Here is a 19,905-nt window from a genome sequence, read left to right as displayed (position 1 = left end):
AATATATTAGATGCCATTTTAAGTCTTGGGAACCCTGTCGCTAATGGTTAAGGGTTAGCTCAACCAAAACTAAAAATTATTTTACTTACCCTTATTTTTATTTTATTTTATATTTTTTATTCATTTATTTATTTTGGATTGGACTCCATTGACTTAATTGAACTAAAAAAACATTTTTTTTTTAAATACCTTCTTTGATGATAGACTTACCACTTTATGTTAATTATCCATTTAAGTGTGGCCCCTTTAAATATCTCAGGCTTTAATATATTAGATGTCATTTTAAGTCTTGGGAATCCTGTCAGTAGCTAATGGTTTTTATTATTATATTGTATTTATTTATTTATGTATGTATTTTGGGGAATAGACTAACAGAAGTAAATCACTAGCTAGATAGTGAAACAGTAGTGCTTTGAAGGAGAGCTTCTCATTTATCAGTGCCCGACACACGTTTATTGATTCATCCCAAGCTTTGGCAGATTGATGCCACATAGTGAATGTGAAGATACTGGCTTAAGCTATTGACTATGAAATAAACCAACACACTGTACTGACCCCACATAATGTATTTGCCAGGAAAAAATGTCTTTGATAGCAAAATTGGCTTTATTTAGGGGTGCAATGATAATATTTCTCAGTTGTTACTAAAAACAAGTTTTTTTTTGTCAGGAGTAATAAGTATTGGAGAATAGAGATATTTTAATTACTATTATTTACTATTGTTTAAAACATAAATCACAATAAATCTCTGATAATACACTTAGGTATTATAAAGCACACTGAAGAAACCTAAAATGATCTTGCAAGGGCTCTTTGCTAAACATACTGTGCAAAAGAACACATTAGATGCAACAGTTTCTTGAGTTATGCAACTTGTCAGCCTGGGAACTTATCCATATTGTATTGATTGAAATGAGCGCAGGTTTAAGTAGCTACCGAATGCTCTCAGCCAATCGAAAGGGATCCCGTTAAACGCTCGTGTTCACGCGTCTCCTCTAATGGACCTGTTAAAGAGCTCAAGCACACCTTCATCCACTGACATCTGACCGAAGCGCCTCAGATCCGACCAGAAGCTGCATCCACTTTCTGTGTCTGCTTTATAAGAGAATACAGAAATAAGCTATCAGAAATACTACTGGAATTTGGAAAATGCTTGAATATCAGGAGTCCGGAGTGAAAACAACATCAGGTCATCGGATTTCCTTTTCGATTATTGACATATTGGATCCTAAAAAGTTCACAAGTAAAAAAACACATGCCGTGTCGGAGAAAGAACGGACATCATCTTCAGAAAACACAGAATTTGGAAGTTTGGAGGAAAGTCCTGAGCACGAAGGATCGCTCTCCATCTGCAAAAATATAGGTAAGGGATTAATAATAACCACACCAGTGTGCGAATTATTTCAGTGGTCAACTTTTGAAATAATTTATTTAAGTATTTTTGACTGCATTCATTAGAGGTTTATCTTGCATTTTAAACAAAACGCTAAAATATTTCTGATGTGTAGCCTAACTAATGTGACAAAATAATCCTGCTTATGTTTGCGATGAGCGATCGAGCAGCTGTTACTATGGTTACCATCTGACTATCGCGACTTCTGTTCGCCAGTGTATAGCGCACGCTGCTAATTTGTAATCCAACTTTGGTGGTTACTGAAACATTGTTCTGAAACGTAGCATATAGGCTACTTATATGTTAAAATAATACATCTTTTTGAGACCTCCACAACCTTTGTCTTTTGGGGTTACTACGCCTTTTAGAAATGCCATATCTAGATGCCACTATAGAATTCTGAGAAGAAAAAACACTAAATTTTTATTTTGTAAAATATTCCTATGTGTTTGTATGATTTCACATATGCCTATGTATTAAAAATAATATGGTTAAATATACGATTTTTCACTGTATATCTCCTATAAACAGACCTTTTGTATCATATTGTGTCATTAGATTGTGAATTTGACCTTCCCCCTCATTTCCAAGACTGCGTTTTCTTTAAGCAGCCGCAGCTGAGTAAGTGATTGCCATTGGGACAGTCAGGGCAGATAATTGTTTAAATCGTCCCATTGAGAATGCCTGCGCTCACTTTGATCGATATCCCATTACTGGATGCTGCATATCTCCCTCCAGCAGCTTGCGGCTCCCAACTTCAAACCCCTGCCATGTCTGATCCCAAATATCGTTCGATTAAAACTTCCCTTTAAATAGATGACATTTATCGATCTGCCGACAAATATGAAACTCCATTAGCGCGTCATGGCTGGATGGCAGAGCTGGATTTAACTAGGGTTTCTTTCCGCAACATGACATTTGAGGCGATTTGTGATTTAGAAATTGTTGAGGGATTATGGCCCATTCCACGGCAGTCTTTTCTTGAAATCCACACAGTAACATCCTCCCCCTATTCCTGTACAGGACTTTTAGTACAGCGCTCCTCACGTTCATTCGTTTAATTCTCGGCATAGCTGCCAGTTACTTTTCTTCAGCTGATTACTGGATAAGATTTATTTTGATAGCAAATTTCTTATTTAATTGTTTTATTATTATTATTATTATTTTACTAAAGTGTAAGGCCTAATATAAATTTTACTTTCCAATAGCGAACCGCACCAATTAGCCTAAATTCTGTAGTCTACTATTAATTAAACATCTATATAAGTTGGTAGTTTGTATAGGCTAATTAATTCCCCTATAGTTAATTAATAAACTACATATTTGAATAATCTGTCATTCTGATTATTATTCATTCATAACAATTTAAATAATAAAATAGGCTAATGTGTTACTTATGCGTTACACTTATGTTATCCCTGTATTTGAACCGTATAGAGCACCTCAGATTTAGCCCAGTTTTACTCTATAATTAATGCCAGTCAAAGCACCAATCAGAACACCCTAGCAGCGCCTAGCAATAGGCCAGAACACTCCAGCAACACCCTGTCTAGGCATCTAACTGCGTTTAAGGCCTGCATCCTTATAATTTCAATCTTTTAAAGCTAATTTAAACGTTCAGATAAGGCAAACCAAGGTCAAAATGTGATAGGCCTAGTTGTGTTCTGTTCAATAAAACAAACAAATAAATAAATAACACTGTCGTCTTGTATTCGGTTCATTCGTCAGAAATTAAATAGCTACAATTATTAAAAACTTTACCTGTCTGAAAGAAACTTGACATATCGATATATTTTTATTGACAGGTGATCGATCAACTGATGAACATCAAAGTTGCGTCAGGCTCCAGCCTCCTGATCCAGATGTTGAATTGGACTCATCAACCTCGCTCAGAAATTTAAGATCGGGCTTTTCTCCTTGTGAAGAACCGGATGAGGCAGGTGAAGAGAGAACGACTCCAGCGCCGGATGATCTGTCGCGTCAGCGGCGGCGGCGCTCAGATCACAGCTGCGCGAAGCCGCGGCGCGCCAGAACTGCGTTCACATACGAACAGCTTGTGGCTCTAGAGAACAAATTCCGCGCTACGCGTTATTTATCCGTATGCGAGCGACTAAATCTCGCGCTCTCTCTAAGTCTGACCGAAACCCAAGTCAAGATTTGGTTCCAGAACCGAAGAACCAAGTGGAAAAAGCAAAACCCTGGCGCAGAGAGTTCCCTGCAACCCAGCACGAACATCAGCCCGACCTGTGGGTCCACATCTGCCCTCCACCCTCCATTCAGCACCGGGAACGTCATCTTTCATTCTGGCCCAGTGCACCTGGCATCTTCCGGTGGGCTTTTGCATCCGTTTTTGCCCGATGGCTTTCTCCAACCAGCATTCTTCCCCCCTCACTTATGAAGTCTGGAAGGAGGAATGATCATAGACTACGTGTAAATGTGAATTTATAAAGTGGATTACTTGTTCAGTGATCCTCAACAGGATGGGATTAGTCTTGGCTTGATGTAATAATTAATTAGGCCTAAAATTAATTTATATAGCCTAACTGTTTTCACTGACAGCTGTGTGCAGAAATATACCTTGGCACCCACCTTGGCAACCACTGTAAATCTTAAAGCTGAGATGCATATATGTATCTTTCTTTTTATTGGTCCTGTCAGCAGTTTGATACATTACTGTGGATTAATAGCATACAATTCCTTAAATAACTTGAAATGAAAGACAGTGATGTTCATTACAATATGTAGAAACATGTTAATGAGGTCATCAATAAAATCGTGTATCGATTTCTCCGAATCTCTGTAATAGTCGATTTATTTTTTCTACACCAATAACATCACAACCAAATAGGTTAACGTCTATTCTCTTCATAAACACTAGATGGCGCCACATGAAAACTTGTAGAAGAGTTGAAAACTTCATTCATATAATGGTGACATTAAAATATTATGAAATATAACAACTAAATAATATTTTATTTCCACCCCCGCCCCCCCGGTAATCTACATTTGCTAAGTATGCAAACAAACCAAACTGACCGTGCTCAGAATCGCATGTTAATACTGTTGCTGCAGTAATTATTTTGCATCATGTGTCTTGAAACTGAACAGTGTGTATATTGTGCAGTTTTCAGATTTTCTGTCTAGATCAATGGAGCAGTAGGAATAACGGCTTTAAAGTGTGTGAGATCGAGAGGGCCTGGGAAATATTGATCTGAATGGCACTGCAGGCAACTAGTACATTACTGAAGAAGAGCAATTACATCATATGACCACTAGAGGACAGTGCGCTCTCAGATGTCATTAGATGAATTTAGAATGAATTGAATTCAGGACTGTGCTGATTTCATTTTATTTGTTTGGTCTCAGAATATCACTTTGGATTTTCTTCAGGGTTTTCACATCACAAAGGATCTGACACTAGCAAAAAGGAAATGTTTTCTCATGAAATGTCTGACTGGTTAGGAGTATTGTTCTAAGAGATTAAAATGAAACACCTTTAATTTAGATACAATTATTGGAGGGTTAGTAATGTCTACACCAAACTAGTCTTTGAATATTTCGTAAACCTTCAGTTTAACTCTAAAATCATGTGTTTTCTCAGCAGAGATGATTAGATATTCTCTCATCCTTTGGAAATGATTCCAGCACACACTACAACTTGTTTTCCAAGTTCATGTGTTTTTTTTGTGTGTGTCTGTGTGTGTGACTGTGATATCATGTGGGTTGTGTGTGTGTGTTTGTGTAGGAGTGAAGTGGGAGTTGAATCCAGCCCTTATGGCCTGTGTGTTTCTCTGGCTGAGTGACATTCTGTATTGTCCTGGCTCTCGTTTTTTCAGCCTGTTCTCCAATCTGGAACCCTGTCAATCCTCACTACCTCCTGCAGAGTTCATGTGATAGTCCATCACTTCAGTTCTATTACATTTATTTAGTTATTTTTACAATTACTTGGTGCATAGTTTAAAGATGATTTCAAGAAGTGTTTGTGGACACATTGTGGACAGTATTTGGTTGATTTATTAGGACTGTTTTACTTTTGAAGTAAAAGTGATGAAGTTTTGAGGTTCTCATATATGTGGTGAGATATTCAACTAAACCTTCTTCTAATACAAATTGTAATATGTATATACGAATAATTATTTCTAGTCCTGTCTGTTGACTGGTCACTAGTGTTCTATCAACTATCAGTCAGCTCCAGCTCATAAAGGCTGTAACATGATTATGCAGAAAAGGCATTTTTTTCTCTGCTGACGAACATTTAAACTAACCAAAATAAAGAACTAACTATATAATATTAATTAATAATATATTATAGTAAAAACAAAATTGTTTTATCAATTGTTTTATCAAATCTAAGACTTTTTCTATGTACACAAAAGGCCTATTTCTCTCTATTTAATACACGAGTTTCACAATTTGAGTTGAATTACTGAAATAAATGAACTTTTCCAAGACTATATATATATACTGTATATAGTTAGTTAGTTATTTCATTCTTCATTTTGGATAGTTTGAATATCCATCAATGGAAAAAAAGGAATTTGATAAAACAGTTTTTTTTTTTCTATTATATGTATATATACAGTGTGTATATATATATATATATATATATATATACATACATATTAGTTAAAACATAAATTATGTTTCAGCAATTCCTGTGTGTGTGTGTGTGTGTGTGTCGTGTCATTTGCAAGTCAGTCACATGACTTGTCGCATCCACATTCTTTTAGCATGATCCAACTGAACTCCACTGAGATGAATGAAGATCCTAATGGATTTCCCTCTCCAGGTATATTAATTGCATGCTAAAATTAAAAAGGGGAACGTGTTCAACACTGTTTGAAAAGTCATTATTTTTCAATTTCGGTTTAGTTAAAGTAGTGGTGCAGAAATTACACACTTTACTTTTAAGAAATAGTCTATTCTTTTGCTCGAGAGTGTTTGTGAGAGAGCATAGTGAATACTGTGAGTGAGAGAGATGGCGGGGTGGGAGATTTACATTGTGCTCTATTTTGAGGCAGCTGGGAAAACAGTGAAGTGTTTTGGTCAAGGAATAGCTCATGAGTATATGCCAAGGGCTTCTCCAGTCACCCTGTTTCTCTCCCATTGTTTCATGGAATGCTGGGATATGTGGCCTAATGTGGGGCAGTGCAGTCATGCACAAAAAGCTGAAGCAACGCCTTCTGATAGCTATTTCCCTAAAATGTGAGTTTTGAGTGTGCAGTACATTCCATTTGTAGACATCTTTAAACACAAGGAGGACCACTTCACAAGTCCTTACACAAACATGTACAGACCGAGATGAGACACAGACTCTCAGGAGGAGTTTGGCGCCTTTTGTTTTGTCTGAAGAGATCTTCGTACATTAAATCATGCTTTTATTTTGGTCTTCTGTCCTAGGGCAATGTTTACTCTAGTGTTTGACTCACACATCTAGTGTTCTTGTTTGTGTGAGCTCTCATTGCGAATGACTACACACTCTGCCGCAGTGGGGAACAGTAAGAGGACCATTAAACACAAAATGTGAAAGCCTCCCTCTATGTGTGTGTTGTTTTTCAGATTTTAGCTTCTGTCTCTTTCTTTTCATTCAGTTTTTATGCCGGGTGTTTTTTTCCCCCCTGTGCTTTCCGTTCTGTGAATTGTTGCTTTTCGGATTGTATGATGTGACCGCAGTGGCATCTTGGGTAAAAGCCAATGCAGACTGTGCTACATCAACTGTCTTTTGTCTGATTGTGCGATTATTCATCGTAGTTAATACTGTTCTGATATCTTAAAGGAATAGTAAAAATAAAAATTTGCTTTCCCTCAGGACCTTTAAGCATTTGAAGTGATGAAATTTAGCATTACATCACTTGCTCACTGAATCCTCTGCAGTGAATGGGTGCCGACAAAATGAGACTACAAACAGCTGATGAAAACATCACAAAAATCCACATGACTCCAGTCTATCAGTTAATGTCTTGCGAAGTTAAAAGCTGCATGTTAGTAAATAAACAAATTCATCATTAATACCTTTTTCTTTAATGTATTGTGATGTAATTATCAGCTGTTTGAACTCTCATCATGACGGCACCCATTCACTGAGGATCCATTGGTGAAGTGATGTGATACTAAATTTCTCCAAACATGTTCAGATGACAAAACAAACTCATCTACATCTTGAGGGTTAGTATTATTTATTTATTTATTTTTTGCAGATTTTCATTTTGTGAGCAAAAAATGGCTGATTATTAGATGTCTGTTAGGAGCAGTCTAAGACTCATATTGTATAAATGCAATTATTCGCCGTCAGTGAACATGCCACACCAAGGCTGATGATGTTGCACGATGAAAGAAACTCTCTAGGATCCTTCACATTGATGAGGCCTCTTGTCTTGATATCTCATGAATTGCCTTCCCTAAATTAACTTTGTATGAGATTAACTGATCCTGTGCAAGATATCTTTGTAGTAAATTATTCTTCCTCATGCACTCCGAGGCAGCACTTGCTGTTGCGTGCTGATGCTTCTCTGAACGAACCCTGATTGAAAATCTCTGACTGTTGGGAAACACACTGAGAGTCAGATCGCTTGATTGTGCCCGTGTCTTGTTACGAAACACAACACTGATTAATGTGGCAGCAGAGAGAGAATGGAAGGCATAAATACTGCATGTGTTTTAATACAGACACGTATGATGATCACCTCTTTCCAGTAATTAATATTCAGTCTTTCATTGATGATAAACCGGAAAAGGTACATTTATTGCATTTCACAGAAAATATAACTGGTCATTGCATGTCACGCTGTTAGATTGTTATGTGGTAGCTCCAAGTCAAAAGAGTTTACAAGTCTATGATATTTTGATCTCTAAGATACAACTTTTTAAATGCAATTCTATGAGATTTTTATGGCTGTTTTAATAGCTATGAGTCGAATTGTAGGTGTGTCCCAATTCGCGAACTAAGGCACTATTCTGTCCTGTTTTGTAGTATATTTTTTGCATATAGTGCGTTCACAATGAAAAACAAAACAAAAACAAATAATGCACTTAAACAACCAATAAGAAATGTGTGGAATGTTGGACACTTCATGCACTCCACATGTAGTGGAGGGGGAGGGGCTATCAGACTCCAATGATAAATAAAAAAAATCCTTATAAAATTCATAAACTATACACGGTTGAGTACATAGTGTATAAGTGCATAGTGTACAGTGCGTCATTTGGGATGCAGATATTGTTAGTCTGCTCATTTAGAAAAGTAATAGTAGTTTACTTAGTTTACACCTGAGCAAGTTGCAGTTGTGAGGCATCAATCTGTAACACACAAACAGTGTGGGACTGTAAACTAAAAAAAAGTTGGTGTAGGATTTACTTTGAAACATTTTTCACTCAGAAATTGCTAGTAAATTTCACAAATAACTACAAATAAACAGTCAGTAACACATTGAATTAAACATGAAATTTTGATTTATTTTTTTAAAACACTCCAATAAGCTTTGTTTTATTTATGACTTTGAAAAATATTTTTTTGTGTGTGTCTATAGTTCCACTAATGACTGGGTTTCAGTAACTCCGTGTTCTTTAGAAAGGCAGAACGTGAAAAGGAAAGGTTTATGAAAATGTTTTGGAAATGGTTTTATCTGTGTTTATTTGATTGATAGAGCAGTCTCTCAGGCGATACGTTTCATTATCTACAGAATTACACTGAGAATGACATGTTTTCATGGACCTCATTATGTATTACGCTCTAGAGAACCACAAAAGGTCTTAATACATTGTTCTTCATGCTTTATGTTTAATTTGCATAAGTTTAACATTTTATCAGTCTTCTTCTTGATTTTTATTAGTGGGTAGTGCTACTGCTCTCAATGTTACTGGATGCATTGGATGTTATTGCAAAGTTCTGCCAGCAGGGTCTCCATCGAGTGTTTGTTCCATCGAGGGCGATACGTTTCATTATCTACAGAATTACACTGAGAATGACATGTTTTCATGGACCTCATTATGTATTACGCTCTAGAGAACCACAAAAGGTCTTAATACATTGTTCTTCATGCTTTATGTTTAATTTGCATAAGTTTAACATTTTATCAGTCTTCTTCTTGATTTTTATTAGTGGGTAGTCCTACTGCTCTCAATGTTATTGGATGCATTGGATGTTATTGCAAAGTTCTTCCAGCAGGGTCTCCATCGAGTGTTTGTTCCATTGAGTGAATTGTTTGGATTTGTTTTAGTGTCCTAGAACTTTACGCAGAACTATTTTATGTTCTAATTCTTTTAGTCATACTCGTGCATACAGTTCTTGACCTCATATTACTCAAGATATCTTTAAATATACTTTTAAATTAACTGCAAAATAGCTAAAATTAAATAAAAAATAGTGAAACTGAACAATTTTCTTAAGTTGCAGTGCGTTGAGCTCTCTCGGCCACCGTACAAAATAGCTAAAATGAAATTAAAAATAGTGAAACTGAACAATTTATTTGGATGCATTGGATGTTATTGCAAAGTTCTTCCAGCAGGGTCTCCATCGAGTGTTTGTTCCATTGAGTGAATTGTTTGGATTTGTTTTAGTGTCCTAGAACTTTACGCAGAACTATTTTATGTTCTAATTCTTTTAGTCATACTCGTGCATACAGTTCTTGACCTCATATTACTCAAGATATCTTTAAATATACTTTTAAATTAACTGCAAAATAGCTAAAATTAAATAAAAAATAGTGAAACTGAACAATTTATCAGTGTATGCTATTCTATAGAAAATCATGATTGTTTTCTTAATTTCATCAGAATATAGTAACTTGTTTTGCCTTTTGAAACGACTTTCCTCTCCAGTGATTGTCACCAAGCCCTCAGTAGATAATATAAAATCCTAAATTATCCACTAATTCAGTACCTCACATTTTTATCCTTGTTTCATGGGTTTCTTTTCTCCCCAGATTCTCTATAATTTCTCCCTAGTCATCCGTTTGTTTTCTCTCTATTTTTCTAAGCATGTTCAACAGGTATTAACCATATGGAATGTGTGACCGGAAGCAGCAGTAGATCTTGAGGCTGTACTAGATCAAACTCACCAGTGGTCAGAGGTCAGAGGGCCCTTCTGAGCACTAAAACACCTGAGGCACAGCTCTTCTGTCAGAGACGTGGACCAGAGCATGTTTACTCAGGGTCAGCATTGCAGTGAACAACAGAGCAGACTGACATAACATAACGGACCTATACTGTGCATGTTGGGACTACTGGAAATAGGGTATGTTTGTTGTGTTTAGGGTTTTTATGAGGAGAATCTAGAGCATGTGGGCTTGAGTTTCAGAGGTGATGTTGTTTTTGAGTCAAAGTTTAAGGGTAGTTTTACCAGGGCCCATCATGCGGTGATTTATGGAAGCCCCTATAGCAGTCTACATTTATCTTTAGGAAGCTGGACATTTACGAGGACAATTTTGTTTGAGACAATTATCACACACATTGACTCTCCATAATGCCGCAGTGTCATGCCTGACATACCAGCCTAGGTATACACACACACACATATTTGCTGAGCAGTTTAAATGAATACATACCACTGACTGCTAATGTTTTTATATATAGAATAATTGTAAAATAATGAGCCAAGCTCTAACCCTCCCCACCCATATACTTTTTTTTTAATTTTTAGAATGCCCTTTTCTCATACCCAAAGTGCTATATATATAGAGAGAGAGAGAGAATATTTTTATATATAGAATAATTGTAAAATAATGAGCCAAGCTCTAACCCTCTCCACCCATATAATTTTTTTTAATTTATAGAATGCCCTTTTCTCATACCCAAAGTGCTATATATATATATAGAGAGAGAGAGAGAGAGAGAGAGAGAATAAATACTGTTGTAAGCAACTCCAGAACAACGCGCTGGTACAGGTCAAGACTAGCTGATATACACCCAAGACCCTATCAGTTTGAGGAATCATGCTGTGGAGGGACATTGTTCAGAACATAGACGCTCAAGAAAATAACATCTGATTTATAAACTTGAAATCGCTCCTCTTGGAATATATGATTTGAAAAATCTGCTTTGGACCGGTTTGCCCAGATCCCATCTGAATGGGTTTATTTTTACACAAAAGTTTCGACATTGCTAACCTCAGCCTTTACATTGATTTACTGCAGATGATAATACCACAAAAATAATGGAGAATCAGCAAATGTTATGTTCCCTCACAAAACAAAAATGTTCTAGTTCTTTCACTGTTTTTGTTTAATGTCCAGAATGTAATGTACAGTATCTTTATTATACCAGACAAACTTGAAAAATCTCACCCCATTTCTTGTTTGGTGACTGATGTAACATTTAGACATTGTCCTTATCTCTATATAGTTGTTAAAAAAAACTAATACTGTGCATACATTTGTTGGTGATATTAAAGGAATGCTCCTCGTTGTATAAAAGATAAGCTCTATCGACAGATAAAGTAATTTAGACTCATCCCACAGTTCTATCTAAAAAGCCTTACTGTTGGATATGTTTCCTGCAAACACAGCTTTTCACTTCACAGGAGTCATGTGGATTACTTGTGGATTATTGCAATGTTTTATCAGCTGTTTGGACTCTCATTCTGACGGCACCCATTCACTGCAGAGGATCCAATGGTGTGCAGCTAAATTTCTCCAAATTTGTTCCAATGAAAAAAACAATCTCATCTACATTTTGGATTGCCTGAGGGTTTCAGCAAATTTTCATTTTTGAGTGAACTGTTCCTTTAATATAAGCACTTTAACAACAATATAAACTACAATTTTTTGCATTTTAACCCATGAAATTTCCAATGAAATTTCTTCCTTTAGTCTATACAAAAAGGAATAGAGTTTGTGATGAAACAGGCTTTATCCGTTCCAGTGCCTGCACAAGAGGTCCTCAGTAAGGATTGAGCCTTCCACATGTTTTTCCACCCCTGAAAAATACACAGCAACTTATGTTCTCTGACAGCCTTCCCGCCTGTCTGCTAACTAGACATCTGCCTGCTGACCTTTCTCCAACGATTCCTTTCCCACTTGAGTGATAGACACGCATCTACACAAACACACGTTTATCCTAAACAACGGAGCCCACACACAGGAAGGGGCAGCGATGTAGACAGATATTCTGTTTTTCTACTGCAGCTACAATTAGATCAGGTTATCTGAGGAATGATTGTGACTGTGGTCTATGCTGCTCTGTCACTGAAGTAGGGGGATCTGTTTGCTCTCTTTAGGTTCCTGCCAGGAAGAGGGTCCCACCGCAGCTTTATAGAGCACAGCCGCACCATGTAAGGTCTGTTACGCGCCACTCACACACGTGTAAACACACAGCATCACTCTGCACCACATATATCATAGCCTGGCCTTAGAGCGCAAATAAAATGCCAAAGTTGACACAGCTACATATCTGTCTGTCTGTCTGTCTATCTATCTATCGTTTTGTCATTCTATGTCTGTCTGTCTGTCTGCCTGTCTATCTATCTGTCATTATATTGTTATATCTATCTATCGTTCTAACTGTCTTGGTCTCCATTCTCACCGGTGGTTTTAAAGGATCCGATAAAGTGACCTAGTCTAGTGAGAAGACATTTGGATTTAACCAGGCTTAACCTGAAGATAAGAAAGGAGCACCCGCATAGACTGTCTGGCTATCATCAGAGAAGCTTTTTGTTGGACTCTTGAGGAACAGGTCAAGAAGGAAAGGCCATATTTGAGACAGGGAAAGGACTCCAAAGCCGAGACCAATAAATTCCACCAGATGTGGGCAGTCTGTGAGAGGAAATCTGACGGTCTGACATAGCAGAAGATCTTTTAGCTTTGTCCCTGCATGTTGATGGCAATGACAGCACCGAGAGTAAATGAGTGAGTCAGATACGGAGTCAAAATTCTGGTTGTTCACTCTATATTGTTCAAAATAATTCTCTAAAAGGATAAAAAATAAAAGAATGGGGAAACAACTTGGTACTAAAAGTTATCTAAACAGTCCTTTTAAAATTGAAGAGCATGAAATGAAATCATTACAGTTTTAAAGGGGTCATAGGATGCCCATTTTCCACAAGTTGATATGATTCTTTAGGGTCTTAATGAAAAGTCTGTAACATAGTTTGGTTAAAATTTCTCAATGGTAGTGTAAAAAACACCTTTTTTACCCTGTCAAAAACAGCTCTTTTCAGATCAAGCCGTTTTTGTCATTTTCCTTTAAATGTTAATGAGCTATGCTGACCCCGCCCCTCTCTTCCAAGCTGCTCTCAGAAAGACTGTTTACTTTAGCCGCATTCATCCTGAAACTTGCTAATTAGCACATTATTAGGAAAGGCGATTTGCAAAGATTCATCACAAAACCTTATACTCCCTTCTTCTGTAGATGAGGCTGGATCATGTACACACTGCCAACACACATTTCAGTTCAAACAACTTGTAAAAGTGCATGTAGCATCCTATGACCCCTTTAAGAGAGAGATTAGATAATCAGCCCATTTGAATAGTCCATTGGATGGCATCCAATCACTCCCTATTTTCCACAAAGAATGAGGTCTAATAAGATGCCTCTACAAGACACCTGAGTAAGTGGAAATAATCCCCCTTTGAGAACAGCGTGTAAAAACACTCCTCTAAAAATATAACATGCCTAACCTGAGGGGAGACAACAGCGTGAGAAACGGAGAGAATAAGTGAGAAGCCGACACATACACAGAGATGAAAGCAGAAGTCAGTTCAGTTTATATCAACCTGAATCTCCTCATTTAGAGAATGTGAGCACAGGCCGTGTGAAGTTACAGTCTATAAAATATAAGCAGACAGAGAGACAGTAATTAGCGTGAGTTTGACTCTCTCACAAAGGCTCTGAGCCGACTGCTACGTTGTGACATTTCTCAAGCCTTGTTTTGTAAAGATGCATCTGGAAGCTGCTGAGAAGAGCGACCCTCACCTCTACGCTCAGAAAATTGACTCCTCTGTTTAGAAACAGACATGTTTGCATAATAAATCAGCACAGGAAGCTTACGATATGGCAGTCTTAAACTGCTTTTACATTCTCTGGAGAAAATATGAGTGGTGCTTACTTGTCCTCGATGCTGGAGTGTTTGCTAATCCATTGCCAAGGTGTTCTGTGCAACTGTATTTACTAACAGCTGTGACTTACAAATTGTCCTGTACATACAGGCATAGATTGGTCTGTATGGACAGATAAAAGAAGTCAATCTCCTTTTATAGCCTTGAGTCATGCCTGTAAATACAGCAACTGATAGGAATAGTTGAGGTATTCGGTCAATCACAACGCACTGGATAGCTGGCTAATCAGAGCACACCTCGCTTTTCAGACCGATTAGTTTTGTAAAAATCGACGCGTTTCAGAAGGCGGGGCATAGAGGAGAAACAATAATGTACAGTATGTGGAAAATAATGTGTTTTTTTTTACTTTAAACCGCATAAACACATTTCATTACACCAAATACACAAAATAATGTTCTTTTTAGCAGCATCATATGACCCCTTTAAGGTCTTTAGGGATTTAATTTTTATTCTCAGCTATTTTGGGTAACTCCTGCTGCTTTCATCCTCTTGAGTATTCATCCAATACTCTCCAGATCAGTTTGTTCTTTCATTTAACAGGAATTGTGTCTTGTTCTCCACCGGAGTCTGCATTATACCCTTATTTAGCTGTTTTCACAACCCAAGAGAAATTTTTAACAGCATAGAATAACTCACAATGCCAATTTATATGTCAATAATGTGACAAGCAAATAATTACAAGCTACAGTTCTATTCATACAGTATAATACAATTAAATTAAATTGCATTACATTTTAACTGTAAAAATGTAAAATTCATTTTACTATGGAAATATAATATTAATTTTTACTATGAAAGTTTACCGTTTACAATTTCTACTAATGTAAATCTAGAATTAATCTAAATGAACAGAACTGTCTGTGTATTTAGCACTCCTTTCAGGACTACTGTGTGAACATATATGATATTCTGATATTGCAGGAAGCAATTTCTACAGCAATTTCTTTACACATTTTTTTTTTTCAAGTCTGGTCATTTAGATAAGTAGAAACACGTCTCCTCGCTAAGCTGCCCGAATTGAGGCATTCTTCATGACTGTAGCACATGCTGTATGTATCAGCAATAATAATAGTGTTCCATGCCTTAGTAAGCACCACCAATAACACATGATCACTGAACTCTTGATCAAGTCTGTCGTATTGATCATATCTTCTTACTGACTTCCTGTATCCCAGATTTCAGAGCATAGCGGCAGAACTGATCAATGACTGACAGAACGTCCTCTGGTCCTGGAGCTCAGAGACATCCGATTGGGTTTCACTGAGAGAGAGAGACTGTATAACAGGAATAGGATGAGTAATGTCTGCGCCAGCACCACCCACCAGCCCCACCCCACCCAGCCTGTAATCCAATCGCTCCCTCAGGTACACAGCAGTCCTGTGCTAATCACAGTGTCATAATTCGCACAGCAGGAGAGCCAGAGAATGAGCTCATATCACATCTCTCTGATCACACCAAAGACAACAGATTTTAAATCCTGCTTAACTGATAATGATAACATTAAAAACAAATAAGTAGTGATTAGATCAACAATAAGGTGAATGCACAGCCATAAAATCTTATACTGTTTCTTGTTATGATCCCACTTTGATGTTCAGTCTGAAAAGCTTTAGACACTTTAGGTCTTACAGTAGTTTTTATCATGGATAGGCCAAAACCCCCTTAACCAAGAGCACTGTTAACACGCAGCTTTGAGTGGTTTATTGTGTTTTATTTGACTTTATATAGAATATAGCATTAATATAGAATGCACATTCACAGGTGTGCATTTATCTACATTTACAATGGCCTAGCTCTGAACTATTTATTTTATAAGAGATGTGTAGCTACTGTGCTGTATAGGGCTTCTTTTTTAGATTAAAAGAAGTTTTCTGTGCATTGGGTGCCTTTCAAAGAAAAACAATAGATGGTTAGTCACCCCTTTCTCTCTCTATCCCTGCATCTGAATTACAGCCCCGAATGTGAAGAGGGATGATGCTTTCATATCATGGCTGGATGGGCATGAATGCACAATAGTCTACTGTAGCTATGTCTCTCAGAGTGCTCATAGAAAGAAATAACGCTGCTACCAAAAAGCTTTATTCAACTCACAGGATAAAATAATGTAAAAAAACCCCCGTTTTTTTGTTGTTGTTGTTTTTTTCTTTATAGATTGAATAACTGATCTAAGATGCCTAAATATTGCAGGATGTGATTCACGTGTCAGGTTGCACGAAATTACGTCATCCATTCATCACATGACTTGGATGAAGAGCCACGTTGATTTTGGGACTGCCAGTGGCTGCTTTAGCATTATTTGAGCGTGTGGAAAAACACTTAAAAAAGACAAAATACAACTCATTATTACTTTATATTTTATATGTGATTGCAGGCTTAAAGCACCAGATACTTGTACATGCCTGTTTTAGAACTGCCACTTCAGACTCGCGTTGATATTAACGATGGAAAGTCTGGTACATTTAAGCGAATCGGTTCTTTTGAACAGTTCGTGTCAGAGAACAGGTTCAATACAATTGTTAATAGGTGCGTTCGACTTCATGCGCCGCACAAACCGATCGGCAGCTGACTTGAAGCAGTGCATGCCGGTTAGAAATTTTGTCCGACTTGAACCGGCGCCGACGCCACGTCACTGTCACGTGTGGCATCAAAGTACCGCGATAGCGTTTCGAGAGCAGCCGGCTGACTCAGCTGGCGCAGCTTTTTCAGAACGACTGCAGGAGCGTTGATGACGACACAGCCATTTCACGATTGTTTCTGAAACGTCTGTGTATTTGACAAATATTGCATTTAATTCACTTCATCTGTGATAGAGTACGCAAACACCGCGAGAGCGTCACTACCGGGAGCAGAAATGTCCGGCTTGACAGCTCCGTTTTCAACTCCGCCCCCGACTGTAAACGGCTACTCTCGTTGATCGCCGTCTGTAGCCGTGCTTCAAGTCGAACGCACCTTATGTCAGCACGTCGTCCCGTGACATTCCGGCGAGGCATTCAAAGCCACATAGGAAGGTTATGATAGACCCTTTTTTTTTAAATGTATTTATTATAAGGATTTTACTGTAATTTCTCTTGTCCTAGTTCATTTTGTTGCAGCCATGAATCACTTCATAAAAAAATATAAATAAAATTTGCATTACTTTTTAACAATACTAAAATTAATCTCTTAGCTAAAAGGGTTTGCATTTAAAATGCTATTTATAAAAACAATTCTATTTTGTATGTGTGTTGAATCATGCGACTGACTAGCTCTGGTAGGTTTAACTAACTTTTCGCCCCGCCCTCTTTCAAATCCTTGGTTCAATCCAGATCAGACAGTTCTCGGTTCAGTGAGTCGGAAACTGCCCGGACAGATTCAATTCTAATTGAATGTTCAACCGATTCATTGAAGTGAATCCGACTCTTTCGAAGAATAATTCGTTTACATGTAGGATACTGCAAGTTGTCATATCAGTCAGAGCGCGTGTGGTTTCTGACGGTAGGGTACAGTTCACATTTTGTTTCCACGATTGTGATTCCAGTGTAACTGCATTCATACCACCTCGGCGCTTTAAAATGTCCACGTAAACGCACCTTATCGTGGTATATGTAGAATATAGAGTTTCCGATGCGGCTTTTCATCCCCCCACTTTAGCCCCCCCAAGCACAAATGTGAAACTCCGCCTATCCTGAAGACCCCGTGTATGAGAAGACAGTCTGTACCCGGTATGGTGTGTGTTTTTGCACGGGGATGATTGGGACAGAAGTGACCGACAGCGGGACCGACGCCGACTCCCGTTTCCAACTGTACTCGTGGATAGATCAGCTGCTTTACACTGGAGCTTCACAACCAGAGCTCGTCTGGGCGCGTGATACAGTTTGAGAGCGCGCCTGGTTGATTTCAAGGGGATTAAAGTTTTTTTTTTACTACCTCAGAATGAGCGACCTAGAGGAAGACTTTGCCAAGATTTTAATGCTGAAGGAGGAGAGGATACGAGATTTGGAAATACGTTTGCTGGAGCGAGAAGACGAAATCAACGAGCTGAAGAGAAAGCTGCACAAATGTCAGTCCGTTTTACCGCGCGCGCAGATCGGACCCCGGACGCACCGCGCGCAGGGAATATCAGCCGAACCGCAAACGCACCAGGATTTATCAAATCAAAGCCTTGGGAGAGTTGCCAAATCTGACAGGTGAGATTTCGCAAGCGTTTAACATTCGCAACTGATGCTTGATGGTTTTGCTCAAGTCTTGAGTCAGGACTTTTAATAGTTTGACACTTCGTTGGCACTCTTTGATTTGGTTCCATCTGTAGATCATTAAGTGTAGGCCTATTTGAAGTTGAGGATTGAGGACATGAATGAAGAAACTCTCATGATGACAGAGCATCTTTGTGAAGCTTCACAGAGAAGGGAGGAGGTGGTGGAGATAGAGTGTATCATTGATCTGAACCATCAGCAGCAGCTCCCAGAGGGCTCCGAGCACAGGAAGCTTCGTGCATTATCGGCTTTTAGGGTTTAAACGTGTAGCGCCCAAGAGCCTGTCTCAGGATATTTAATACGCAATTAGAAAGTGCTTTGTTTGACCATATGCTTCCCCTCCCATCAGCCCTATTCATCCGATTCTCTGAGCATCTTTGTAGAAGGTATGACTGAACTTTCTAAGGGTTGCAAAATCTAAATAATCCTTTCCTACTTTCCTAATCTACTTTGCTAATTGCTTTTGGCTTTTCAGTTGTTATTTTGAAAAATAGTGCATCTCAATAAATTAGAATGTCGTGGAAAAGTTCATTTATTTCACTAATTCAACTCAAATTGTGAAACTCGTGTATTAAATAAATTCAATGCACACAGACTGAAGTAGTTTAAGTCGTTGGTTCTTTTAATTTTTTTGTTAAATGTGAGCCAAAATCATCACAATTAAAAGAACCAAAGACTTAAACTACTTCAGTCTGTGTGCATTGAATTTATTTAATACACGAGTTTCACAATTTGAGTTGAATTACTGAAATAAATGAGCTTTTCCACGACATTCTAATTTATTGAGATGCACCTGTGTATATATATATATATATATATATATATGTGTGTATATGTACAGAAATCCTTGCTTTCCGAGTTACAAATTGTGTTTGGGCTGAATCTCAAGACTCTGTGGGAAATATAACAGCATCACGGTCGCTGTGATTTTGCCAAGTAAGACATGTTCCTGGATCAACATCTTTTGTTGATCCAGGATCAACATTACTGTCCAAAAATATAGACTAAACCCAATCCCTACCCCTAAACCTAACCCTACCCATAATTTATTCCTAAAATCAGTGTGAAATGATAGCTGATTACCAAGGGTATAGAAGCACCTAACCCTGATGGTAAGCCTAAAACAGATATTTCCTGAAAAATTATCCCTCAATTCTGATTGGTTAATTGGAATGTTGTTCCAGGATCAACAAGGATGTTGATCCAGGAACATGTTGTACTTGGTGAAATC

The 19,905-nt window shown here is 37.8% G+C and overlaps 2 protein-coding genes across 3 annotated transcripts in view; both read left to right on the top strand.

Moving 5' to 3' along the window:
• The first annotated feature begins 1,149 nt into the window (after positions 1-1,149).
• On the top strand, positions 1,150-3,791 carry nkx1.2la (NK1 transcription factor related 2-like,a). The gene is made up of 2 exons (XM_016561708.1): positions 1,150-1,363; positions 3,199-3,791. The coding sequence occupies exons 1-2, from the start codon at positions 1,150-1,152 to the stop codon at positions 3,789-3,791; spliced, it is 807 nt and encodes a 268-aa protein (XP_016417194.1).
• Positions 3,792-18,136: 14,345 nt separating this feature from the next.
• Positions 18,137-19,905, top strand: part of prkg1a (protein kinase cGMP-dependent 1a) — a 76,705-nt gene continuing 74,936 nt past the window's right edge. Inside the window, exon 1 of one of the 2 annotated variants that reach the window (XM_016561706.1) lies at positions 18,137-18,608. In XM_016561706.1, coding sequence (XP_016417192.1) covers positions 18,355-18,608 — 254 coding nt within the window. In that variant the 5' untranslated portion in view covers positions 18,137-18,354. Of the gene's footprint in view, positions 18,609-18,806; positions 19,061-19,905 lie in introns of those variants that run through there. The other variant, XM_016561707.1, reaches the window with a different exon arrangement.

Source organism: Sinocyclocheilus rhinocerous, unplaced genomic scaffold (assembly GCF_001515625.1).
Source record: "Sinocyclocheilus rhinocerous isolate Xijiao unplaced genomic scaffold, SAMN03320098_v1.1 scaffold1069, whole genome shotgun sequence".
In the NCBI taxonomy this organism is placed as follows: domain Eukaryota; kingdom Metazoa; phylum Chordata; class Actinopteri; order Cypriniformes; family Cyprinidae; genus Sinocyclocheilus; species Sinocyclocheilus rhinocerous.
The sequence above is the reverse complement of the archived record's forward strand: the minus strand, read 5'-3'. Positions and strand labels throughout refer to the sequence as shown.

Excerpts from the sequence above, each read along its gene's own strand:
- nkx1.2la (XM_016561708.1), top strand. The coding sequence starts at position 1,150 with ATGCTTGAATATCAGGAGTCCGGAGTGAAAACAACATCAGGTCATCGG. Across the intron at positions 1,364-3,198 it reads CTCCATCTGCAAAAATATAG|GTGATCGATCAACTGATGAA; the intron begins GTAAGGGATTAA and ends TTTTATTGACAG.